The sequence below is a fragment of the Monodelphis domestica genome, chromosome 4, assembly GCF_027887165.1.
Source record: "Monodelphis domestica isolate mMonDom1 chromosome 4, mMonDom1.pri, whole genome shotgun sequence".
Lineage (NCBI taxonomy): Eukaryota > Metazoa > Chordata > Mammalia > Didelphimorphia > Didelphidae > Monodelphis > Monodelphis domestica.
The window spans coordinates 42587370-42614736 of record NC_077230.1 but is presented as its reverse complement, the minus strand read 5'-3'; the positions used below and the strand labels follow the sequence as shown (position 1 = coordinate 42614736).

Sequence of the window (27367 nt, the reverse complement as noted above, 5' to 3'; positions counted from 1 at the left end):
TATACCTCCTCCCCCAATAGATTTTTCAGAACATCTGCTCATTCTTTAATTCACTAGCAATGCCATTTGTTTGCTTTAACATAAAAATATTAATATGCCTATTGGTATTCCTCTGTGCCAGTAAAAGAGGGTAGGAATCTGGATAGAAATCAACTCAAATCTATTATCCCACTACCTCATTAAAAGGAAATATGAGAGAGGGCAACTGGTGGCTCAGTGGATTGAAAGCTAAGCTTAGAGATAGGAGATACTAGGTTTAAATTTGGTCTCAGAAACTACCTAGCTGCATGACCCTGGGCAAGTCACTTAACTCTCATTGCCTAGCCATTACCACTCTTCTTGGAACCAATACATAATAATGCTTTGGAACCAATACACAGTACTGCTTCTAAGATGGAAGGTGAAGGTTTTTTTTTTTAAAGGAAATATGAGGATAAATATTTCTTAAGGACCCAAAGTTCATCCAATCTACTCGTGACATAAGTATCTCAGACAACAACAAATTCTCCCTCATTCCCCAACCTTTTTGTAATTTTAGGAATAGTAATAGGACGTATTCATCTTTTTTCCACCAGTTAGATTAGGGGAGCATCTATGAATTTAAAAATATGTTCATGTGGAACGTATGGAAGTCATCTCTTGACTATTCTGCCCAATTTGGCTGCCATCTCTCTGTTACTCTCACTGGCAAACTTCCTCAAGAATTAACTCCATCTGACACCATCTAGTCCTCACATTTACCCTGTCCCGAATGTGGCCTTTCCCCTTTGGCTCTCTGGAAAATACTCTTAGAGGCCACACATGACTTCTTATTTGACAAATCCAAGGAACTTTTTTTTCAGTTCTCATTGTCATTGAACTCTAGATAGTACTTGACAAAGTTGACCACCCTCTCTTCTGCATTTCCTTCTTCCTTTATTTCAGAAACAATATATTCCCCCGATTCTCTTGCCTCTTTAGTGACTCATCTGTCTCTTTAACTAGCCCTCTCTCTTTCCAAATCCCTTAATAGAGGGCTCCCTAATGTTCCGACAGAGGTCCTATTCTCTTTTCCCTGTTCTCTTAATTAATTATCATGGTTTGGACCAAATCTCTGTCTCCAACGCATTCCAATCCAACCAGAATATATTATGGACCTACTCAGTACAAGTCCTGTGCTTGCTGCACAGAAAATATTAAACATTCCTATCCTGAAGCTCATATTTTACTGGAAGGATATGATATATAATCAGTTAAGTACACACACACACATACACACATATGATAATGTGAGGAGAGCAGCAACACATCGATCAGGAAAGACTTTTCATAAGATGCTAATTAAAGAAAGTGGGCTTTCTATTAGGTATAGGTGAGGAGGGAATGGCTTCCAGGTCAGAAACACAGCTCCTGCATAAATGGGAGTTAGAATTACAGAATTACAAGCAGCCAGTTTTTCCAGAATATAGAATGTTTGAAATAGATTGATAATCCTTCACTTTCTTGTAAACTTCAGTTTTTTATTAAACTGCCTACAACATATCTCCCCAGTTTTTCATTCCAGTGCTTCAAACTGACTATACTAAAACCTGAGCTTATTTTCCTTTGTTTTATTATTTCCCTTTGTTTCCTTTTTCTTCTGACACTCTTATTCCCATTAATCCAGTCTTTCCTATCTGAAACTTTGTTTTTCCCATTCTTGACTGTTACCTCTCCCTTACCTCTCAAATGCTAAGTTACTAAATCCTGTAGGTGTTAACCGACAATTTACTGCATTCCTTTTTTTTTTTACCTTCTAATCCTACTGCCACTTCCTATACATTTTCCTAGATTATTTCAACAGATTTTTCTACCTCCAATTTCCCCCCACTCCAATCTGCTCTTCACTGTCAGAGCAGTCTTCATTTTGCCAAGCCATGGTCTTCTCAATTGTCTTTTAAAAATATTCAGGAACTCCCTTCTAATAATTCTTTTGTTTCACTTTCAAAATCTTATGTCCAAATTTTTTCAACTTTATCTGGAAGTGCTATGCACTACCCCCAAGTACACTAATAATCCCTGACTTTCTCAACTCTTTGCCTTTCCTTGCATTTTCTCTATGTCTGAACTGTCATCTCTCCTTTTTATCCATTAAATTGCTACTTATTCTCCAAATGAAATTTAAATAATACATCCTCCAGGAAGTTCTGACTCTTCTCCCTCACGTATCTCCCTCTCACCACTCCTTAGATTTCATGTAGTATTTTGTTTTGCAGCTTATTAATTCAACTGTTATAAATTATTGCTTTAAAATGTATTTAGAGAAGGGATTAAAATCAATCTATCAATTAATCAATCAATCAACAAGAACTTAATAAAGGCCTTTTGTGTGCTAGGTACTGTGGTACTGTGGACATGAAGATGATAGTTTTTATTTTTTATAATTATTTTTAGTTCACTAATATTTTATCTTTTTGCAATTACATGTAAAACCAATTTTAAAAACTCATTTTCTATCATGGTTTCCAGTTCTAACTTCCCTTTTTCTCCTCCTCTCAGATTAATTTAATTGTTGATTTGAAACTATAATTAGGAATTATTAATGGTAGATAAATCGGAGTTAAATGGTTACTATTGATTTAATATTAAGAAATAGTTCCAGTTATTAATTGATTGAATAACTGAGTATAAGACATTTATAATATATAATCTGTAGTAGTAGTTGTAGTAAGGTAATCAATCGTTTATAATCATAAGGACCCCTACAACCATATAGACCTATAGAAATGTCATTAACCTTTTCTTTTGTATACAAACAAGTCTTCTCCCTTTACCCAAGATGTTAGAAGGTTGTCTTTGAGATGATTGCAAAATGATTGGAGATTAAGGTGACCACAGATTACTGTCAAATTTCCACTAAGGCCAAGGATATTTCTCCATCATCACCCTGAATGATCCCTGTGCCTCTCACCTCAGCCCTCTCAAAAGAATCAGTTTAGGGGAGCTTAGTCTGCAGAAAACACAGGACCCCTTTTCTGGGAGGGGGCAGTACACAAGTCTGTAAATTTATCTTTATATGTATAGAGATCTGTCATATTTAAAGCTCAGGTTCTTAGACTTATCTGGGAATGTCTGCAGATCCATAGACTCTGTATGTCTCACAAGTATATTGATGCCAATGTATTTGGCTTTTGTGATATTGCTTACTATGCTATTAAAGTCAATTTTCTCAGAGACTTTCCTCCCAGACCTTTTTCTTTACTCCCCTCTCTGAAATAGTAAGCAATTTGATAAAGGTTATACACATGTTATCATGCAAAACATTTTTATATTTGTCATGATGTAGAAGAAAATACAGATTAAATTCTGCCTCCCCAAATAAAGGAAAGTAAAAAAGTATGCTTTGATCTGTACTCAGACTCTATCAGTTCTTTCTCTGGAGCTGGATCTCATTTTTCATAAAGATAAAAGTTTTAATAATCCTCTGCTCTCAAGGAGCTTGCAGTGAAGCTGAGAGAGATAGGATATACCAAACTGGCATATGAAATGGCGGGAGGAGGCAATGAAAAAAGGCTTACTGTAGAAGATGATATCTGGGCTAAACTTTGAAGAAACTAGGGTTTCTACAAGGTAAGGAGGGAATGAATTCCAGGTATGAGACATAGCCATTTCTTGGGTGCCATGTATAAAGATGAATAACAAGGTCCATTTGGATATGTATATTGAGAAGAATAATGTAGGAAAGGATACTTACAAGAAAGGTATAGCAATTAAGTTATGAAAGGCTCTAAATGTTGAGTTGAGGAGCTTACATAAAAATGTTTATATAATAATAGGAGGAAAGTATGTAGTTTTTCATTGTTATAGTACAAGTCAAATTTTGGTCAACTCATCTCAACTCTAAGTACTTTAACAATAGTATCAGTAGTAAGATCTATTACAGAATTATTTTTCATAAAAATAGCCTTTTTCAATTCTTTAAACAGTTAAGGTTCATCAAGTAAAAATAATCTTAAAATGAAGTAGAAATCACTTGAAATAATGTCACAGATAGACTTTCCCAAGTGCTGGCTAATGCCTGGAATTCTATCTTTGGAACTTTCTCCTAAAAGTAGATAATCTAGCTCTGGCTATACATGTGTAATTTCTTCAGGTCCTTCAGATTCTATAGGGTCTGTAGTAGCGAAGTGGCTCTTTTGGTTAATGGGTGGTTCCTGAGTCAAATAGCTGGGTACTATTGGCTTCATGCCCATGAACAAGCCAGTAATGGAGGCTAATAATTAACATTGGATTTTTTTCTAGCCATATGACCTTGAACAAAACACTCTAATTCCTTGAGTTTCACTTGCTTTTCCTATAAAATGAGTGGGATACATTGTTTTCATTTGATTTCTTCGAGATCCAACATTTTATGAGTTTATAATTGAATAGGAAAGCTTTATACAGGTTACTATTGAGTGATACTTGTAACTCTCATTAGGACACAAATTAAGATATGCTTTGATTTCCTTGTGAATTCTTAAAGGTTTAAGTTGTTATTAGGCAGGCTTTGTTAAGGTAGAAGAGATAAATTTATCCACAATCTTAACAACTAGAAAACTCATATAACTGGTAATTTGATTTTTTGAGAATGACATATAGAGTAAATGAACTATTATCAGCACTTTGCCCCAAAGGGGAACTTTCAGAGTGAATTGTAGGATATTGTCCTCATGTCATATCAATTGTAAATCCCATTTTTAGAGCACTTTATCCTACCATAATGGGGCTAATTAAATCATGCTTGATAGGGTGGGTCTTAAGTGCATTTTGTTGCATTTATTTGGAAATCAGCATAGTAGAGATATTGTGTAGTAACAAACTAATGGATTGAAATCCACCCTTAGAGCTCAAAGCTTCAACTAGCCAGTGTGCAAGAAGGTTGCTGCCATTCTATCCTTGCCCCTTTCCTGGTTTTTACTCTCCTCCTTGAAGGATTTTGCTGTTTGCACTGCTCTCCTGTTTCTCTCACAATAGGATCTCAAGACATTGGAGCAATGAAAAGTAGCCCCTCCTTACACATGGGCTAGTGATGGAATCCTTGATGCTTGGCATATGAGAAAACATTCATTTAACTAGAATATTTAATAACCAAAACAATTCACTCCCAAGTCATTCTTGATAAATGAGAATTTATGGTAGCTGTGAAAAATGTAACAAAGTTGTGTATATAATTAGAAGAGAAAAACATTCTAACATAACGAAACGAAGAAATAATTTTTCAGTTATCTTTTTAGGACTAATTTAGCTTCAATTTAAAAAAAATTCTTTTGGTTTCAGTATAAAATATTCAGAATGGAATATAATTTATAAACACATTTAGATCACTGAAATTGCTATGATAACAAACTTATTGAAACCCATTATGAACCAATCAACCTCCACATGGGTAAATCTCCCACTATAGAAATAATTTGCTCTAATTTTTCTGATTACTGCACAACCTGATTATGTATTTTCCCTCACTGTTCAAAGATTCTGTGATTCAGATATTATATCCTAGTTGAAAAAATGTTGGCAAGAGCAGAAGTCACTGGTTGAATAGACCTATTGAGTACCAGTTGATGTTCAATTGAGAGTGTAGCTGGGAAAGAAATGAGTGTTTTATAGTCTCTTGGATTTTATTTATTGAAGTGCATTATCAACAGTGCTATCAGCTCCACAAGAATTCTCAGAGATGGTGAAGAATCACACAGTGTAGCCACAAAGACAGTCTTCAGAAAAACATGTTGTTCCAACAAATGAATAGATAGTTAGCTCCATTGGGGAATGATAGAAACCCATCTGTTCCAAACACTTTATTACAGCAGTAACTACAACTAGGTTGCAACAGTACTCCCACACCAAATCTGACATATTATTGTTCCTAGGGCCACAATGTGCTGCTAATTTATTTTTCTAAGTTTGTTTCTTTTATCAGCTGATCTGTACTAGCTTTTACTGGATATTTTTGCTTTCTTCTATATGTGTTTAACTTTTCCCCATAAATAAAACAAAATCTAAAAACCACAGTTCACTGCAAAATTCTGTATAATAGCTATTCTTTCTTTGACTGCTGAAAGCTATTAGATACTTAAAAAATGAAAGAATTTCAGCTTTCATTAACCTATGATTAAGTCTGTTTAACTTCAACCCAACATTTTTGTACTTCAACAGGGCATAGAAAACGTCACTGTTTGTCTTTGATGATGGTCTAAAAGTTTAAACTTTTAAATTATCTGTCTGGAGCAAATCCCAGTGGGGGAAAGTTTATTTGTCATGTCTCTAGCATGTTATTATCTTCATTTTCATTGCTGAGGATCATTAATTTGAATTTACACACTCCAAATATCCCAACAGATTCCTCTTTTTTTTTTTTCAAAATTATAGCCTTAATCTAATTTTACTTGAAAGTAAAAAAAAAAACCTCTGTATTTTGAGACAGAATGAGCAAAAATGAAGTAATATATAGTCATATTGAATTTTTTACATTCCCATAAAATCTTACTACTATCCTATCAATATGTTTCTTCATGTAAAAACAGTGATATACATATGTATATACACACATATATGTATGTATGTATGTTAGAGATATTCAAGCAGATAAATATGATTAATCTTTTTTGACCTTATGAAGATATCTCAATACCAGTAAGAAACAACTTGAATTGATATATGATCTTGAGAACATAGAAATAATAGCTAGTGTTTATGCAGTTCTTTAAGGTTTGCAAGGCACTTTATAGATATTATCTCATATCATCTTCACATTGACCCATGGTGCTAAGTTCTATCCTCATTTTAAAAATGAAGAAACTCAGATCACATTATCACACCGATAGAAAATCTGTGATGGTGGACTTGAACTCAAGTCTTCCTGACCCTAGATGCAGTGTTCTTCCCACTGGATTACTAAGATGACAATAGCCTAAAATGGTGACAAACTACAATGAAATGATTCACAGTGCACCACTCACCTCCATTTCTACACCATCAACAGTCACCTATAAATCTTGTAATAAAAACAGGACAGCGAACCTCTGAGAATTTTACTCACGTGATATAAGGTGGCCTCTGGCACAGGTGTGCCCATGACATCCTGTCTTAATGCTTCCATTTGTAAACTAGGTAGCAAGGAATAGTGAGTTGGACTGTTACTCTTATCTCCTTTCTTTTTTGACTTTTTTCCTGTATCTTTCTTGCTATTTCTCTGATACATGTATTCTTCTTGAGCAATTTTTTCATTGCTCATGTACCGAAGTAGGGAATTTTCTAAACAAAAAGAGAGAAAAGCATCACTTAGAATAAAAAACAGTGACTGGTTTCCAGAACTATAGTTCTTTTCTGCTAATCATGCTAATAGTAATGTTAAAAACTTCAACCTGACTTCATAATTTTGAAAAGCAGGTTTTGGACAATAAAACTACATATAATATTCACTGAGCTAGGATCATGGAGCAAGAGGGAACAGGAAAACACATAGCTTCTTTGAAAAGATTGAAATTAATGTTGTGATTTAGTAGTCCATGGTATTGTCTTAAGAAGTTACTTGTAAGAAAATCCAATCTAATAATACTGCTCTACAGGTGACATGTGATAAATGTTTTTCCTCTTTCATTTCCCCCCAACTTCTTGCAAATATGTTTAGATATTTGCTAGTTAGTTAATAACTAAAGTTAGTTAGATTAGTTAGATAACTAAAACTTTGGTCAAGATCTCTCCAGGAAGGTCCCCAGTGCATTGGGTGAACCCCTTGTGGCTAACGAAAGGAGGATATGGACAAAGACACCCTGCATGAGAGAGCATGTTTAGGATGTGTTGCTGGAGGGAGTACCCATATTTGCGAGATCACAGATCCACTGAAGTATCCATCCAAGTTTGGAAGAAGCTGAAACTTAGAAAACTGAATAGATAAACTGACTCAATAAGATTTTACTGTCAGTACAAATAGTATCAGAAAGGAAATCTCTATAAAATGAGGTCTAAAAATGCTGAAGAGAAAGATGCCCATTTTGATCAATTTATGATATATATATCTGGTAATTAAATGAATACTTTAAAAGTTGGCTAGTATCCATAACATCAAAACTTGAAATCATAATGTCTAAGTAATCTGATATCTTAATGAATTAAGTCTTGCAAGGTACATTTTTCTCCTTAGTCTATGATTACTTTTCTTTTAAATGTCTCATCCACAGCCTTATGACTTTTAACTCTGAAAAGGGAAAGTGGCAAGGCTTAAAAAATTATGAGGCTGTCCCAACCTTAGTTGGGCCCACCAAATCTTAATTGGCTGAAATTCTCATTGCTAATGCCATCAATGCCAGTTATATTAATCTCTATCCATTGTTCTTTTCAACTTAAGAAAAAAAATATTTTCCTATAGCAAATACCACAGTAGAATCCTCTTCTACCCACAATTTATATCTTCTTAGGAACTTATTTCTAACACCAAACAGAATGAGGGGGAAAAATCTTGTGACATTTTAGATCATTTACATTGTAGTTGTGTCAGACATGACATATATACTTGGTAATCACTATAAGAATAACTGTGTGAATATATGTATATAGTTAAAAATATTGTTTTTGGTTTTCATGAGGCCTACTCTCTGACTTATTCTGAGCGCTTAGGAAAAAATTTACTTTTATGGAGAACTCCACCACCCCTACCAAAAGCCTCATTAAGGTCTAAAGGTGATTGGATTCTTGTCAATGGAGCAAAAGCCTCAGTGATTCCTATCAACTTATAGAGGCTTTGAATATTGAGTATATTCTGGATTATGAGTCTGTCATCTGAGAACAAATCTGGCTATAGTCAGAAAGGCTGGCTCCTGGGCAATGACTTTTTATTACTTAAAAAGATTATCTATTTAGTGCGAAAGGATTTTGAGTTCCATTGATGGAGGATATACCCAGCAGTCAAATCACAGACTCCTGAAATATGAAGAAGAAACAGCTTTGAGATGGAACTAGATTTTGAGTTTAATGTGCATTGATTGTGGCCTGGCTGTATGTATGTAATCTGATACATTTGTATAACTTTTCCACTTTTCCCAATGTTCATCTTTGAAATAACAATACAATTTTTATTTTTATGCAATATTCATGTTTCTTTAAATCCACATGCCACATATAGGATTCTTCTTATTTTTAAACCCTTACCTTCTGTCTTAGCATCAGTTCTAAGACAGAAAACCAGCAAAGGCTAGGTAAGCAAGGCCAAACCCAGGGTCACACAGCTAGGTAGTGTGTGAGAACTAATTTGAACCCAGGTCTTCCCAACTCCAAACCTGGTGCTTTATCCACTCTTCTACCTAGCTGACCCATATAGGGTTTTTAAGAAGAGATATAAGGTCAGTCTTTAAAAGTATCAATGAGTAGACCTGGTCTAAGATTGTCAAGTTGGTGGTTAAGCTAAATAAATCACATATTTATATTGAATACAGGGATAATAGTGATAGGGTCTAGACCTGTGATTTCATTGGTATAAGGAACTCTTGGATGTGGAAACTCTTGCTACCAATGCAGGTCAGCATCTCTGCAACTCAGAGTCTCAGAGTAGCCTACAGCACTGAAGAGACTTGCCCACGGGGAACAGAGCTAGTATGTGTCAGAAGTAGGACTTGAACTCAGGTCTTCCTGACTTCAGGACCTGATCTCTTATCCACAATATCACACCACCTTTCTTATGTCAATTATAGAAAGAACATGATCTGAAAAAAGCACTAATCTTAAACCAGAAGAACCTTCTTTAAAGAACAACTAAATTTACTTACAGTTTAAACAATACAGAGCCTACCCTGAGATTCTAGGACACTTACCTCTTCTACTATCTCTCTTCATCTTACTGGGATCTTCATACTCCCCCACCCAATTATATTCCACTGGCATAGATATAGGCCGTAGCTTGCCTAAACACAGAGAACAAAATTCATATCACATCTTTTTTTCCCCTCTGTTTGGTTATCATTGTCCTGTTTCTCAGACACAGCTAATATACACACACTCACCACACTCATGGTCAGCATTTCGTGTTATTAGCTGTAGATGAAGAAAAGGTACATTTTGATCTAGAAGGTGAAATCAGAAAAGGCAGCCATTGCTTATCTCTCTGTGGCATTTTGCCAGGGAAAGCAGAATCTAAATCATGATGGATAGATAACTGAGGTTTCCTATCTCAGGCACACTGGATTTTGAAAAATCATCATAGGCTGTGGATGAGTCATAGGATTGTATATTTGAGCTGGAAGAGATAGAGATAATCAGATCCAACCCCTTTATTTTATGGATGAGGAATCTGAAGTCCATTGGAGTCAAGCGATTTGACAAAGGATTGTAGAGCTTAGTGTCTGTAGTGGGATCTGAACCTTGATCTTCTTGACTTCAGGTCCAGTGTTCCAACTATTCTCATATAGGACAGGGTTTGATAATAAAAATTTGAATCACTATACTAGCACTTGAAATTTCTCTACTTGGAAAAGAGAAAGATGAGGGTTTTTCCATTAATTTCTTTTAAGCATATGGAAAGATTTTCAGAAGGAAGATGGTGTAAAACTATACTGTTTCCCCTGAGGATAGATGAAGATTCACTGGACTTAAGAATGTCACAGCACAGAGCTAAATTAGCTAGAACATTCTAGCTATTTTGAGCAATCCATACACATTGATGCTAGACTTATATGGGGTTATATATTGAATTCTTAGTTTGATTTCCATTTTTTCAATAATAGTAGAGAGATTGATGATAATGATAGGCTGATAAATAGATTTTTAGATAGACTTTAGATAGATAGAAATGAAAGCTAAATCTTGGAATGAGTTATTCATGACAATCATACCATCTTCATCTCTTTGAGACTATGATATAATTGTCCTTAGAGGAGTTTGATAGCACTTTTGCATAATGCTACATCTTATATAATGTGTAATTCATTGAGGTGAGACTGTATTGAACTCCATTTCCAAGCAGTTTAATTACTGAAGTAATAATAAGCTCTCACTGTAAGACAATATCACCTTGAAGGTAGATATTTATTATGGACTTCAAGGACATTATAGTGAAGCTTTAATATGACATTTTAACACACATTTCTGACAAAATAATCAGAAAGAAAATCATTATGAATACCAGAGTTTTAGAAAAATTGTCTGCATTTTGCCAAAGCAGAGAATTGTAGCAAAATACTTTGGCTAGCTAAAGGATTTGAGAAAATTATGCCATAGATAACTTAGTGGTTACAGATAAATGGTACCAATGGATAGGGTTTGGAACTATACCGTAAAATGCTAAAGTTGTTTTGAATGAATCTGCTATAGCAAAGTTGACAAACTCCTGGTAACTCTGGGAATAAATAAAAATGTAATTGAGAAATGTTCAACAAAATAGATAAAAATATAATTAAAGATAGTTAATGTCAATTGGTGGTTCTCTAAGTTGATATGTGGCCCTAAAGGATCTATTTCTTTTAGTTTAATACCACCAAAAAGAACATAGTTGCTTATAATGGAGATAATATATTTTGCAAAGTCCCATTTAAATGTTAGGGATGGTTTGTTAATCTAAACTAATATTTGTAAATTTTAGACATAAAACAAACGAGTTTTTAAAAAGAAGCAATTATTTAATTTTCCTCTTTCAAGGTGTGCGAATAGCTTTATACATAAAATCATTTCTGGAATAGTGGCTTTGGAGTCATAGGACTGGATTTGAAATCCTAGTTTTGTCACCTGTGTGACCTTGGGCAAATCACTTCATCTCTCAGGGGCTCAGTTTCCTCATCTATAAAAGAAGGGGGCTGCAGAAGATGATCTCTAAGCTACCTTGCAGTTACACCTAAGAACTATATTTCTGTGAAATAGGTATAGGGCATACACGACTCATTTCACAGAAGGGGTTGATAAATCATTTCCTTCAGATCACATTAGTTTTTTTCTATCATAAAGTCAGTCAAGGGCAGCACAATCAGACAAGAACTCAAAAAGATTTTCAGCCACTTGTGTCCTCCTGCTTCATAGACTCAGGCGGGCAAATGCATATAGACTGTGTTTCACAATATTATACAACACTGACATTTCCAAATAGCATTACATTGATGACCATGTCTATAATATGCCAATGGAACCACTTGGCAAATGGACAATTCAGCCAAAAACATAATATTTAGTTTGGTTTTCATTTGCGACTCTTCAATAAGAAATGAGTTCAATTTAATTTTGTGGAATTGACTGAAAATTTCAGTCATGAAGACAAAAAAGATGGGCATCCACATTTGTTTCAGTGCGTTATATTTGAACGATGTTGTATATGAGAGGTGGTATGATATAGTGGATTTGGAGTGAGGAAGAACTAGATTGAAGTTCTAACTCTGACATATCATCTGTGTGACCACACTAGCAAGTCCCTTAATATCTCAGTGCTCCAATTTCAGACTGGTGCTATTTTACATTGGTAGTGGGAGTTTCCATAGTAAGAATTCCCAACACAAATGCAATAAGAGTTTTGGACTTTATATCCCTTGTATGCCCACAACTGGCTGGAGGGAGCCCCACAACTGGAACTGGAACAGGAGGCACAGGATGGCTGATAGGACTCTTATTCTATGGAAAGCAGACACTTTTGGTATTCATGGAAAGAAAAAAGTGGAAGGTCAGTTTTAATTCCAGATCTTGTCAGAATATTGGATAATATAATCAGCATCGAGTATTGCTACCTGGAAATTAAAGCAGAATAAAGAGAATTTCCTAAGAAATCAAGAAAATGAGATGACTAATTGAAATATTACTTTTGGAAGACATGGAGGTCTTTTTGTATAAAGCCATAGAAACATCAGTGTTGGAAAGTCATTATCAAATGTAAAAATATCATTTGTGCAACTACAAAAGATGCTGATGGTTTCATGGCTTGTTTATTTCCTATTTTATTACATCAAATTTTTGCAGTACAAGCTTAACAGCATTCAAACAAGTAATAAGAGAACCCCTAGTAAAAATGAAGAGTCTTGGAAGATTGGAATACAGTCAATGGTTTGAAGTCTTTCCAACTTGAAACATGCAGATTATGTTGATTGCAATTTGGCATCTCACCTACGTTTGGGCATAATTGGAAATGCAAATCAAAATTTTTAAAATGCATGGAAAAGTGAAATAGCTTATTATTTCTAGGATTCTAGGTATTAAGTTTATCTCAAATTATGATATTGCTGATCTACTTTTAACAAACCTGCCTAAAATGAAACAAAATGTTAGTTTTTATAATTAGTTCACATGTTTACATTCTGCATTTCTTTGTAATTCTGTCATCACATGCATATTGGATCAAATTTCCTAGGGCTCCTCTTGATGGGCACTTATTTGCTCACAGCTCTCCTCCCTTGACTAGATGGCACATTCTAACATACATCGAGAAAACCCTGGCATAGGAACAAAAGACAAAAAGAAAATAGTCATTTCACAAAGCTGCATCTCAATGTGTCCTACTTAATGGACAAGCACGTTTTGCTAAAGATCTGCAATGTGGTCAGTTATTTTTTTCCCCCAATCCAAGTGGCTAGCATAGGGAATAAAATATTCCTAGACAGAAAAAAATATGGGAAGATGCATAAGTGCATATAAAAATGCAGAAGATGAATATAATTGTGACTTTCTTCTTATGAGATGTTTGGCTAGGTTGCATATTTGGAAAACATTTCTATTGCTGACCAAAGAAAGAAAAAAAAGTAGATGTAAGGTATTGATTTGTTTTTGTAACCTTGTTTCTATATATTGCAGCTCTACAGTAAAAGGAAATTAAATTAGTCTGCCATTATTTGCTCTTCCAAAAGCTATGATGATTGTCTTGCAGTAGCTTGTATACTGCCTGATAGTGGAAAATGGTTTTTATTCTTTATACTAGTATTTTCCCACCCATTGATTTGATCCTTTCAGATATTAATTTCTACTCATTCTTTGTTTCACTTTAAGATAGTAGGAACAATATCTGTCCTTTCTAAGATTCCCTATCGTTTCTTGAAAAGAGCGGTGTGTGGGTTTATTAATTACTTAAATACTCTGGAGTGTTATGTCATTAGTCTAGGGTGTTTAGTGGAAAGAGCACTAGATTCGAGAATTAGAAGATATGCATAGATGCATTCCAATCTCATTTTAGTCACTAATCTCTTAACTTCCATTTTTTCCATCTTTAATATAAAGAGACTAGTTTAGACTATCTCCAAGTTTACTTTCAGCTAACACTGAATGAAACTACATGATGTTCTACTGATTTGATGAGATCTAGTTTGTTCTAGGCACTCTATTCCTTATTTTATTTTGGCCTTTTATCACAACTGAAATTGCTATTATCAATTCTTTGCTTTTTATATTTTTAGCAAAGGCTAAATAAAGGAATAAAGAAAAGTATTTACTATCTCTCCTGGATGTACTCCACTTTTGAGTGGGTAATCTAGCTATCTAGAACAAAGAACATATTTCTTTTTCCATAATAAAAATGGAATGAATGGTGGTGAGATTTCTAAAGCAGAGCATAAAATTCTAATTAAATTACAACATATCTAAAATATAATAGTAATAAGATAGTACCCCTTCAACTAATCCTAAACTAACTAACCCTAATTTATTTAACTTTTTTATAGGAATGCATATTGTAAGCCTCAAATAGCAATGTATTAAAATATCTGCCTAATTCTTTCTATACACATATATGTTATATATGCATACATAAATATGTACATATAGAATACAAACACATATGACCAACACTATATATGCATATGTACATCTATGTGTGCATGAGTATTCATGTTGTGGAAGTTATATTATTTACTTTTTCATTCATGGCTAACATCCTAACGTGAAGAGGGGATCCTTTTCTGAAAAAAAAAGTCAAGCTTTAGAGATAGAAAAAAAGTTTTAGTTTAGACTATATTTAGTCAGAACTATTTATTATTTAAGTTATATTTATTATTTAGACTATAATTAATTGAGTAAAACTTTGATGAATAGGATACCTTCCCCCCTCCCCCCATGAACACCTTTTCAAAAAGGCTTATAGTTGAACTATTTATTTAGTTACTACAGAGATGCCGGCTAATGTAAAAGACATCTCTTCAAATTTATAACTAGGCAAATTAACAACACAAAGAGCTATATTTTCCCTAAGTGAACATCTATGATGTTATGAAATATAAAGGCAGGTTCTTCTCATTATATTTCTCTAGTTAGAGGAGGCAACATGGTACATTGGGATTGGGTTCAAATTCCAATTGTATCATTTGCTACCTGTGTAACCTTGCACAAGTCCTTTAACTTTCATGGGTTTAAATGTCCTCATCTGCGATGCTATGCTGGGTTACAAATATGGTGAATAAGCATTTATAAAACACCTACTATATGCCAGGCATTATGCTGAGCATTTCCCCCTTTTTGATACAAATTTCAGTTGATAATTACAACAAGCATGGGAGGTAGGTGCTACATTGGTTCAAATTTTATAGATCAAGAAACTGAGCAAACAATGATGAAGGTCACACAAGCAATAAGTGCTTGAAGTCTGATTTGAACTCAGATTTCCTTGACTCTGGACCCACTACTCTATCCAATGGACCACTAGCTGCCTATTTTAAAGGGGGGAAAGGTTGGAGGTTTTTTGTTAATATTTCTGATTTTTTTTCAGTCATATCTGACTCTTTGCAATCTTATTTGGGATTTTCTTGGCAAAGAAGCTAGATGGTTTGCTATTTACTTCTCCAGTTCATTTTACAGATGAGGAAAATGAGGCAAATAGGGTTAAGTGACTTCCCTTCAGGGTCACACAACTATTAGGTATCTGAGGTCAGATTTGAACACTGGAAGACATCTTCCTAACTCTGGGTTTGAAAAAAAATCCGTGCCACCTACTTTTCCATTTGTTAACTCTACATTTGCATAGGAAACGACAATTTTCTATGTCTCCAGAACAGTGGGGGTCCATGAACGGTATGTGTGTGCTTAAAAAAATCTTTTTTTTGATAACTGTTTCAGTATAATTGGTTTTCTTTGTAATTCTATGTATTATATTTGATGTATTTATGCATTATTTTGAGAAGGGATCCCTAGGATTCCCCAGCTTGCTAAAGGGTCATAGCACAAAACAGGTTAAGAATTGCCTACAGCTACATTTTTTAAAAGAGGCCTCTCTCTAGCTCAGTATTTCAGAGAAAACCCTGGGGCTGTTGTGATAGCAAGGCATTTGAAAATTCACTTTTTTTCATCCACTAAGCACTGTCATCTTGATCTTTATTTAGCCATCACATCCTATGTAAAGGTTCCCATTACCTAAATAAAATATCTTTTCTCAAGGTTGATTTCCTTAATCCTGGTGACATCTTTTCTCCTTTGAATTTGGTTATCTTGTGAAATGTTTCTTTTTTGGGATTTCCATTTACCTTCAGGAAGTCCTCCTTTTTTCCCCTAATTTTTTATTTTATAACAAAAAAGGGACCGAGGATAGAAATGTTAGTAAATTGTTTATAGGAGACTGATACTATATTGGTGAAGGTTGACAATTAGAGTGGTAACTTCCTCCTGGGAGACCCTCTAAAAGTCTGATAAGAGGATTCAATATTATTTACTTCTCCTTGGGCCTCTTTTACTTTCTGTAGTCATTAATTGTTCAGTTGCTATGACCCAGCCTTCATGGCATTGCTGAGGGGAAATATGAGGCAGATATAAGGTTAGTTTCCCAGAAAGCATTCTGCCTGAGGGAAATAATGCAAAGAAAAGCCTGAATATTTCTCCCTCCAAAAATGAAGAACTATCTGAGAAGAAAATGAAAATTCTTCCCTTTTGGCAAAAGTTAGTAGATATCCTCCTTGGAGATTCTTTTACTCTCTGCACTAAGAAATGACTTTAGTGCAGTGTACAAACCTTCTTGTCATTGTGGGTCATGAAATTGCTTTTCTAACCACTATCTGCATCGTTTGAGTCCACCATTATGTCACCTGGTCCTGAGACTATTTTACAAAGCTGATCAAATAGCACCTATTACAGGAGTTCCTATATAAAAACCTTGAAGTTATTATGGTGGTTACAGAATAATGACTTCACCTGATATGGATCAAGCACTTTACAGTGATGGACCTCTTTATGTACAATATCTCATTAGATCCTTGTCATAACCTTGTGATCTAGGCAGAGAAGATATTAGGAGCTCAGTTTTACAGCCAAGGAAACTGCGACTGAGAGCTCAGGTGCCTAGTGTCATATTTTTGCATTTCAGATCTGATGAATGCATTTCAAATTCTAGGTCTCCATCAGCAAGTACTCCTTATACCTGCAAGTTTTATGGGTTTGGCTTCTAGTTTTCCTTTTTCTTTTTTCTGTAAAGGGGAAGAATACTTTCATTGCTGAGGGTTTCAACCCTACCCTCATTTTCTGTCAGTGAAGACTACATAGTTTCATAGTCATAGAGGAGAGGATATGCTATGCTTTTGAGATCAGGAATAAAATAGGATTTGACTAGGTCTACTTGTCACAGTGACAAGTTTGGAATATGTTACTGGGTTACTGTAATTTCACTGCTCTCAAAGACACAATAAAGTGGTAAATGAAATAGGAAAGATGCTCTAGTGTTAAGAATTGGCATGAAGTATCCTATGCCCCAGATTGGATGAAACCTACCATACAGTAACTTTATAGCTGGAAGGGAACTTAATGGACATTGAGTCCAATATTCTCATTTTATAGATCAGGAAACTGAGGCAGAGAGAAGTTAAGAGACTTCCCCAGGGTCACATAGCTCAAAAGTGTCTGAAGGATTCAAACCTTGATTTTGCTGACTTTAATTTTAGTACCCAATTTACTATGTGATGCTTCCTTTTTAGGATCTACAATAATCCAACCCAAGTCCTGGGAAAATATTTTTAAAGCCCCCGGTAATTGATATATGTGCAGGGAAAATGACACTTAGTATTCTGTTGTCAAAACTAATAATGAAAAATAGGTTTAGGGTTAAATATCATAGAAATAAATGCATTTCTTGAGATATACTGCTATGCAACTAACAACTTGAAAAGCAAGAAGGAATTTATTTGCAGATACTCCTCTGGTTTTGGGAAGTCTGGAATTAGTCATCAGATCAAGGAGAAGTTTTGATTCTTAGCTTTAAGTCAATACTTCTGTGTGGTATTATTACAAAACTAGGCTTTCTTTCTATTAAAAACATCCAATTCCTTCCCAAAGGCAATTGAACAACTGTAACAATTTTTTTAAGGATTTCCAAGGTAGTAGTATGAGTTAACCAGGATAGGAATTAACCAGGATAGTTGTTCATTTTGGTTACTTTTTGAACAGGAGATGGGAGAAAGAAAACCTTACAAATGGGAGAGAGAGGAAAGGCATACATAGTGAATGGATAGAACCATTGATTTATTGTTAGTTTAAAGGTCTCATCAATTTTGAAAGCAGCAGCATAGGAGCATTACTTCTACTCTGAGATGAGGTATAGCTGATTTTAAAAAGTATAACTTTTGTCCTACCTTTTTAACTTTATAATTTTTCTTTGTGGATGTACTGATGAAACTTTGGAAATTTGCTCATTGATATTTTTCTGAGTACCTGTTTTGAATCCCACATTCTGTGTTGTTGTTACTTAACTGTCAAAATCTATTTAAATTCATAAAGTTGGTAATGTGTTATAGTATAATGGAACAAGGGGTTGACATAAAGTTAGAAGACCTGAATTTGAATAGAAGCTCTATTTATGACCTATGTAGTCTTTAGCAAGTCATCTGATTACTTTGGACCTCAGTGGTGCAGATAGATAACCTCTTAAAACAGTAATTAGAGCAATGGCAAAAAAAAATGAATCAGGAGAAAATTAAAATTTTCTACTTTTGATAAAAGTATATTAACTTTTTGGGAGAAAAAACCTTGCAATTTACTCAGGGGTCAATAACTTCCAGATGTAAATCTTTACTCTTATGAACTCCTTCAGAATGGAGTGCTGGCATTGGTGTTTATTAAAGTCCACTAATGTCACTAGGACCTATTAAAAACATCAGATTTAGGCAGAGGAGAAAGAAAAACAAAAAATGTTAAAGGGGACAGAAATGAAACAGGTTCAAGTGAAAAGAGAAAGTATTGAGGGTGATTGTAATACAGAGAAAATGGAGACAGAGAAAAGAGATAGGAAAGGAATATATTCCTGGCAGATGTGGTGTGTCATTAGCAATTACCTTAGATATTGCTTTGTTCCAGCTTTGTACCCATGTGTCCTTGCTTATGTCCATGCCTACATGTTAGCAAACATTTTAGTAAGGGATTAATCAGGATCATTTTCTATTTTGGTTACTTTTTGAGGAGGAAGTGGGGGGAAAGAAAACCTCACAGAACTATATGTTTTGATCCTTCTGGGATTTTCTACCCCATTACATACTGACTGACAACCTATATTCCTTAATAAAGACAATGAAGGTATTTTATATGTCCCTTTAGTGTACTGAGTAGAAGGGTGCTGAAAGGGTATTATAGATGAAATGGATTATAAAGCTCTGTATAAGAACTTGGATCATGGATCTACTTGTTGCTTTGTTTTATTTTTTACTTCTTTATAGAGTTGAGAAGAAAACTCATTTGAAGGATGAAAAGACATATTTTGTGTTGAGGAGATGAACTATGCATCTAGGCTTAGTATTCCATGGTACGAATTCAAGGAATGACCTTTCCTAATTGATTCTGACTTCTCCAGCCTGATCATTTTTGTTCATTCATTCAACTGAAATTTATTAAACATCTACTCTAAATAAGACAATCTTTAAAAGTCGTCTTTCAGGAGTTTTCAGTCTAGGAGGAGAGCATTAGACATACACAGTTATACTCCAAAATAATAAGTGCATGAAGGCAAATGGGAGAATCAGGGAAATGTTTCATGAAGGAAGTGGTATTTGAATTGGGCCAGAAAGGGTGGGTAGAATTTCAATAGCCAGAGAGGCATTTCAGGTACAGAGGACAGCTCAAGCAAAACCACAGATGTGGGGAATAAGTAATTAAGTTTAACTTGAGCATAAACTGTGAAAAGGTGTTGTAGATCAGGCCCACTGAACCAGATTCTCATCTGTGAATTTCCTGAGAGTAAAGCAATCATTCAAGTCATTGAATCCATCATTACTATACACTTTGTAGTGCACTAAAGGGTTTGCTGGATAGTATCTCTAAAAGCATGTTACTATCAAGGAATTAATGGAAAGGATGGAGCCCATCATTACTGGAAAAGAATATACAATAAAATCACTGTTTTCATTCTGAATTTCTAACAAATGTACCAAACTCAAGTTAAAATGTTTATGATACTCCAAAGGCATATTGTGTAACATTGTTTTTCCTCCCTTAAGGGAAACAAACATACTTTGTACTTAAATTCAGGTTCATTAGAGTCACTTGATGATAAATTGTCAGACATAAACACTCCACATTTGTTTGAAGGGTCATTTGGATAAGACTTTATGTTTCTTCACCAGCACAGAATAATTTAGATTTTAATAATTTGTTCCTCAAAATGAAAATAGAGATCTCTGTTAATATAAGAACTGAAATGCAGGGCTATCATCAAGAAATTTGTTCTTCTGCTGGGTCATTTCCTGGAGTCTTTTCCTATAGACAACCTGATAGAAAAGCATCAGATTTCTCATAGCTTTCATATCTTAAAAACAAATTCTTCTCATACCATTCATTGAAAGTCTGAATGGCCTCTGATATTATCTAAGATATATGACTCAGGTATAAAAAGAGACTCAAATACTAATACCTGAATACAAAGGGATCTGTCATAGTTCTTCTTTCACTTGCAAAGCTTTAGGTTTATCTGACTTTAGCCTGGAGGTTTTATCTAAAACAGATTTAGGGGCAAAACAAGATGCAGGAGGAGGATGGAGACAATGGCATGATTTTGCTCAGAAAATAATCATAGGATAATGGATTTAGAGGTAGAATGCAGCTTAGAGGGTGGTTAAGTCAATACTCTTATATTTTAGAGAAGAGAAAACTGAGATCCTTAGAGGTTATGTGACTTGCCAAGAATGTCATGACCATCTTGATTTCACTTAACCCCAGTTTGGACAGTAAGTTGCTATCAACTGGGTAAGAGTCTAGTAGCTGGAGTGTGAGGCCAAAGTGGTGGTCAGTGGAAAAAAAATGTTAGGTTGTGCTTTGACCCCAGGTGGTTAGCACAACTGCTTTCCACTGGATGATTCCAAATTAATTTCCCAACAAAGGAAGTAGGTCTTGAAAATAGGGGCAGCTTTGAGAACTACCAGTTAAGCTGACCAAATGAGCAAAGGGGAAAAGTTGAAAGGATTTTGTTGATTACTGGCCAAATATTTACAATCATCAGAATTATAATAGCATATACAGATAAGTTGGCCTTATTTTTATTTGCTAAAGATCTTTTCCTAATGAAATTTCTCTTTGGATGTTTGGACTTTGGACCTCTCCTTTCTGCTTATCTCTTCTTTTTGTCAGTATCCATCCTTCCTCCTCCTCACTCTCCCATTGGAACATAAACTTCTTGAACATACAATCTGCGTTTTATTTAAATTTTGAATCCACAGACCACAGCACCATTTTAGTGTGTACCTAGTAAATTTTTGTATAATTAAACTGAATTAGGCAAAGATCAGGATGGATAGGAACCTGAAGATAAGGAATGATTGTAGATCTATATGTTTATACATAATCATGATATAGGGTGTTCCAAAAGTCTTAGTGACTTATTAAGCTTTAAAAGCTTTGTGGCATCCTGTTTAGACTGTTACTGTGGCTAGGATGATTAGGAAAGCTTAGGAGCAGGTGAGGAATTTCATATCCAGACCGAAAAAAAGAAGAAAAAAACAGCAACCCTTGAACAAGTGAAACAAAATTTCTATTATCCAGTGTCAAGAAGAGATAGTCCATTGTAACTAGGTTTGTAACTCTTATGGAAGGCCTCAGCATCATCTGGTGTGGATAGAGCTCTAGTCTGGAAAGATTCTTAGAGGCACAAAGAGGAAAGAGAATAAATGTGATAAATGAATAAAAGTCAGGTTCCTCTGGAGGGAATATAATTCTTATTGTCAGGATGTGGGCTTGTGAGAGACCCTTCCTTAGCCAAAATAAATATCACTCCCAGTATGGAGACTTGCCAGAAGATTGAACCTTGTGATACTTCCCCTACCAACATCTAACCAAAGTTTTATCTTGCTGGGGGGTGGGAAATGTATGTTTATGAGGGACAAAAAAGACAGATCCAAAAGTGTGGAATACCTTAGAGCAGGGGGAAAATGTCACTATTGCTTGAGATCTGTGGGTAGTCTGAAAAAAATATACATGGTATCTCAAAAATTTTAAGGCAGATTTATTTTTAAAAAGCCTAAACTGTGCATTTTTGAACTGTATATTTTAAATTTAGGGTTAACATGACAAACAAGGTTTATAAACCTTGATAAAACAATACAAGTGAGGGGAGGTTTTTTTCTCTTAAAGAGTACATGTCAAATCCTGACTCTTCTTACAAGAGTGACATAACATAGCATCACAGAAATGATGCAAGGTTTTGGAAAAAAATATGGTTTAGGGTCAGCTAGGTGGTTCAGTGGATTGAGAACCAAGCCTAGAGATGGAAGGTCTTAAGTTAAAATCTGGCTGCAGACACTTCCTAGCCATGTGACTCTGGGCAAGTCATTTACTTCCCATTGCCTAGCTTTACTGCTTTTCTTTCTAGGAACAATACACAGATCCTAAGATGAAAGGTAAGGGTTTAATAAAAAAAAAAAAACTTGTCTGACATAGAATTCTTTACTGTCATATTTAAAATAAATCTATAAATTCAATTGTCCTTTCTTAAAGATTTCTAGAAAATCCTAGGCTCAAAACTATTTTGAAAATTCATAAACATTTATATTCATTACTTTTTTGGGTGAATAATTTTAAAATTGGGAATACTAAAACAAAGCTACACTCAAGAAAATTCCATCAAAACTTCAGTCTATTTCCCATTATTTTAGCTCCAGAATTAAAAAAAATAGTATAACTCCTTTCTTTCCCTTAGGAATAGTTTTTCATAGATCCCTTAGTTTTTAAAAGTCATTTAGAAGTCTTCCAAAAGATATAAAATCAAGGAATTTACTGTATCTTTAATAAACTCTATTATTTTCTTTTCTAGTTTTGAGAATTATTTTGTGACACATCATTTTGCTTTAAGCATAAAAAGACATACATGTTTTGTATTGTTTGAATGCTGCTGCTTTTAGGTTTTTCTCAAGCACCTCAAGAAAGGACTATAATAGCCTTGGGACACAGAGTAAAAATATTTGAAGAAGTATCTATTATTTTATAAGTGCTGGACAACTGATTTCTTATTTTAATGATTGCATATTTTGTCTAAAATGCCTCAATTTCAATAACTTTCGGCAAATCTTTAAACACATTAAAGAGTGTGTCTAGGATTTAGTGTAGAATCAGACATATAGTAGGCCCTCAACACATGTTGTATGACTGAAATGAAGACAAATTTTAAATCCTCTTTTGATAGCATTTCTCCAAAAACAAAGCAAAAAGTGTAAACAATTAAATTTTCTTTGCATATTTAATGGAGTCCTTAAAATTCACATATTTTTTAAAAAACTAAATGCTTCATGAATTTGTGTGTCATTCATGTGCAAGAGCCATGCTCATCTTTTATGTATTGTTTTAATTTTAGTATATATATATTGCTGAAGCAAGCACCAAATGACATATTAAATTGCTCTTGTTTTAGACCTCCTTTCACAAGACAAATACTATAAGATGCTTAGAAAATCCTAGATTCCATACTATTCTTCCTGTACATATGCAACTGTGTATATTTCTATAAATGGGAAATCAGTACTTTTGTGATATTAATGAAGAGTTAATATTAATAGTGAATGCTAATGGAATAGTGAAATTAATAGTGAAATATTAATGAAATGAACTAATCATTTCAATTATAGCTCATGCTTCTCACCTGGTGGAATAATGTCTAACAAACCAACAAAAGATTAATTAAATATTTATTGAGAAACTATCCCCCTATCAAAAGATGTCCAAAACCCCAAAGTCTCAGACTTCTTGTATCTGAGATTAATACCAATCAGAACATCCCTACCAAAATTTTAGAGAGACTAATTTTAAAAAATTACCATAAGTTGGAGTGCTCTCTCTTCTTCCTTGACTGCTTGATCTTCCTTTATCATATTCATAGCAATATAAGACAGCATCTTCTTCAACCACATTAAATCTCTTCCGATATTCCTGATCAAGAAATGAATTTGGAGATTCGGATCCCTTATGTACTGGCTTGCCTACTAGGTGCCTACTGAGATCATCACAAGGAAGATTTCCTTTTTCATCCCTAGGATGGGAAGGAGAGAGAATGAAAAGGAGATTTGGAAAAGAGCATAAAAATAGTGAAAAGAGTGGGGAGAGAGAAATAACAATAAAACAATGGCTTTCACTTATATATATACTGATTCATAGTTTTCAAAGTCCTTTCACATATATTCTCTAATATTCAGAACAATCAGGTGAGTTAGGCAAGGAAAGTATTATATTCATTTTATAGTGGAGGAGTCTGAAGCTTAGAGGTAGAATAATTTACTCCAGATTTTTCTGTTAGCAGGTAATAGAGCTGGAGCTAGAACTCAGGTCTTCTGGTTCCTGATTCTGTGTTCCTTTATTTCCCTCCACATAAAGCAAATGATATTTTTAAGACATAAGAACACACTATGATCAAGAAAGCAGGAAAACAAATTCCGAGCTGGCACAATTAAAAATCTATAGCTATGACTTCTTAAATCTGCCAGTTCTGACCTAAATTCAGTCACACTACTATTTCTATTATTTTATTTAAAGGAAATTTCCAGAAGCCTACTAATAGCCACATTAATGAGTAATGTGATTTTGGAGATTATTAAATTAAAAAAACCTAAAATTCTTTAGTATTAAATGTTTTTATTTTCCCTTTCAAAAACAGTAGAAAGTGAGAGAAGGGCTACAGAACTGGAGATGGGAAAATGTTCCAGTTTTCAAAAGGGGAAGAAGGTGTTCCACATTTCAGTTGGTTGATTTAAGTGGATTTGGTTTTTGGTAGTGTTCTAGGATATATTTTCTAGCATTCTAGGATGGTTTGGGAAGTGTTTTAGAATGAACATTTGTTCATTACACTGAGTCAAAAAATCTCATTATCTTTTTTTAAATAGGGTATTAGAAAGCATATTAGAGGAATGAATGACAGATTTCAGGAAGCAATCTGATCAAGAATCTCATGTTTCCTTGAAGACAAGATAGAGACATATAGACTGGATAATAATGTTTTTCAATAGATTTGAAACGAAATGAATTAAAAAGATTGTTTTGATGTTGGCTTAGAGAAAAGACACCAGAGGAGAGGTAGAGATTTTTTTGTTTTAGCCCTGTTATATTCTATACTTTTATCATTGTCTTTGGTGAAGGCAGAAGTGGCATGTTTATCAAATTGGTAGGTGACACAAAGCTGGGAGGCACAATTAAGGTGGAGTATGACAAAATCAGGATGCCCGAAGATCTCAATAGACTGGAAAGATGAGTGAAGGATAATAAAATGAAATTTAATAGGGATAAATGTAGTCTTAATGGGTTCCAAAATCAAGAGCATAGGATAGGATAGCTATATATAGATAATAACTAACATAAAATGACCTCAGGGTTTTAGTGGATTGATCATAAGTAATGTGGTAGCCCAAAATTTGATGTTATTTTAGGAAACAGTAAAAAAAAAAGCATAGCATCCAGAGTGAGATGGACTGACCATCTTAGTTGGCTCAGCCTTGGTTAGGCCACATTTGCAGCACTGTATTCAATTCTGGGTGGAATATTTTAGGGAGTACATTGGCAAGATGAAATTAATTCAAAAAAGGGTGAGAAAGATGGTGAAGGGACATGAAACTTGCATTCAATTAAGCCAACTAGGAGTATTTAGCTTGAAGGGGAGAAGACTGGTGGATAGTAGTAGTAAGGTGATGTGATGGTTCTAGTATCTGATGGAAGACTACATGGAAGATGGATAATATTTGTGTTACTAAGTTCCTGTGGTTAGAAAAAGAGAAAATAACGGAAAATTATTGAGAAATATGCTTATAGGAACATATGGATGATATAAGAAAATATTTTTGTTCATTGTCAAATATCAGTTTTTTTGTGATTGAATGTGATGAATGCTGAATATTGACATGAGTGAATGACATATGAATAAGCTAGTGACATCTTGAATTATAAAGTTTTAGAGATAAAAACTAGAGTCTAAATATATTTTTAAAGGCAATAAAATCAGTTATTTAAATGAATTCCTATTATGTTATATAGATAGGGACTTTGGGTAAGTGCTGAGATCTGAGGGCACATCGTAATCAAGACTGCAAAAATCTGTTCAGATATATAGTTAGGGAGCTCTATTGGCCCAGTCCTGTCCATATTTGAAAAACTTCTTGGGAACATTCAGGTACACTAGAACTATGTGCCTTTATTTTTAATTAATGGGAAACTGTTCTTCCTTTTTTTAGGTCTTCCAGAAAAATCAAGCAAAGTTCTTGAATCCTAAAAGTGTCACAAAGCACAGATAATTGTTTTATCTATTCTCCTCACCACAAACCTTAGGTAAATTGATAGGAATCTTCCACATAACTCTCATTTAGAGTACTGATACTTCATCTCTCTTTAAATGCTCAAAAGAATTCTCCACATTCAAGCATTTGCCTATCCACAGATAACTATACACATTCCACCACATGGGTTAATAAGAACTCAGGTGTATTAGTACAGGTTTGGGGTTGATGCCAATCAGCAAGGGTTCATGTGAAACTGACCTCAAGATCATGGTGACTTGCAAGCCTTATAAGAGTTGTTTATATGTGTGGCAGCCATGAATACTAATGTAATTGTAGTTTATATCATTAATAAAAGTCCACTTTTAAGAGCAAGAGAATTGATGGTCCCACCATATTTCACCCTGGTCATACCATATCTAGCATACCACATTGATTTTCATTGTCACTTTTATGTGAATTACAAGGACAATGCAGGTTTGACTCAGAGGAGGATGTCTATGATTAGGAAATAATTTCAAACCATGACATAGAAAGTCAGCTGAAGTAAATGAGAATAGTTAGCCTAATAGAAAATAGAGTTTGGGAAGGCATAATATTTCATATATTTGAAAGATTTTCATGTACAAAAAATGACTAGATTTATTCTGCTGGATTCCAGGGGACCTAACTAATGCTAATCAATTAAGGATTTGATGAAGAAGATTTTAATTCTGTATAAGGAAAAATTCTTAACAATTAGGGAAGTCCATGTAATGGTTTAATGAGGAGGTCCCATCATT

The 27367-nt window shown here is 34.3% G+C and overlaps 1 protein-coding gene and 1 non-coding gene across 29 annotated transcripts in view; both read right to left on the bottom strand.

The window, feature by feature from the left end:
* CNKSR2 (connector enhancer of kinase suppressor of Ras 2) overlaps nucleotides 1-27367 on the bottom strand; it is a 300281-nt gene that overhangs the window by 89029 nt on the left and 183885 nt on the right. For 15 of the 28 annotated variants that reach the window (XM_056793338.1, XM_007493430.3, XM_056793333.1 and 12 more), the window contains 3 exons: nucleotides 24147-24358; nucleotides 9804-9893; nucleotides 7037-7251 (listed from right to left, as the gene is read on the bottom strand). In XM_056793338.1, coding sequence (XP_056649316.1) covers nucleotides 7037-7251; nucleotides 9804-9893; nucleotides 24147-24358 — 517 coding nt within the window. The remainder of the gene's footprint in view (nucleotides 1-7036; nucleotides 7252-9803; nucleotides 9894-24146; nucleotides 24359-27367) is intronic. The other 13 variants (XM_056793349.1, XM_056793336.1, XM_056793337.1 and 10 more) reach the window with 1 other exon arrangement.
* On the bottom strand, nucleotides 23604-23710 carry LOC130454140 (U6 spliceosomal RNA). The gene has a single exon (XR_008911821.1). It is a non-coding gene; the product is annotated as a U6 spliceosomal RNA (small nuclear RNA).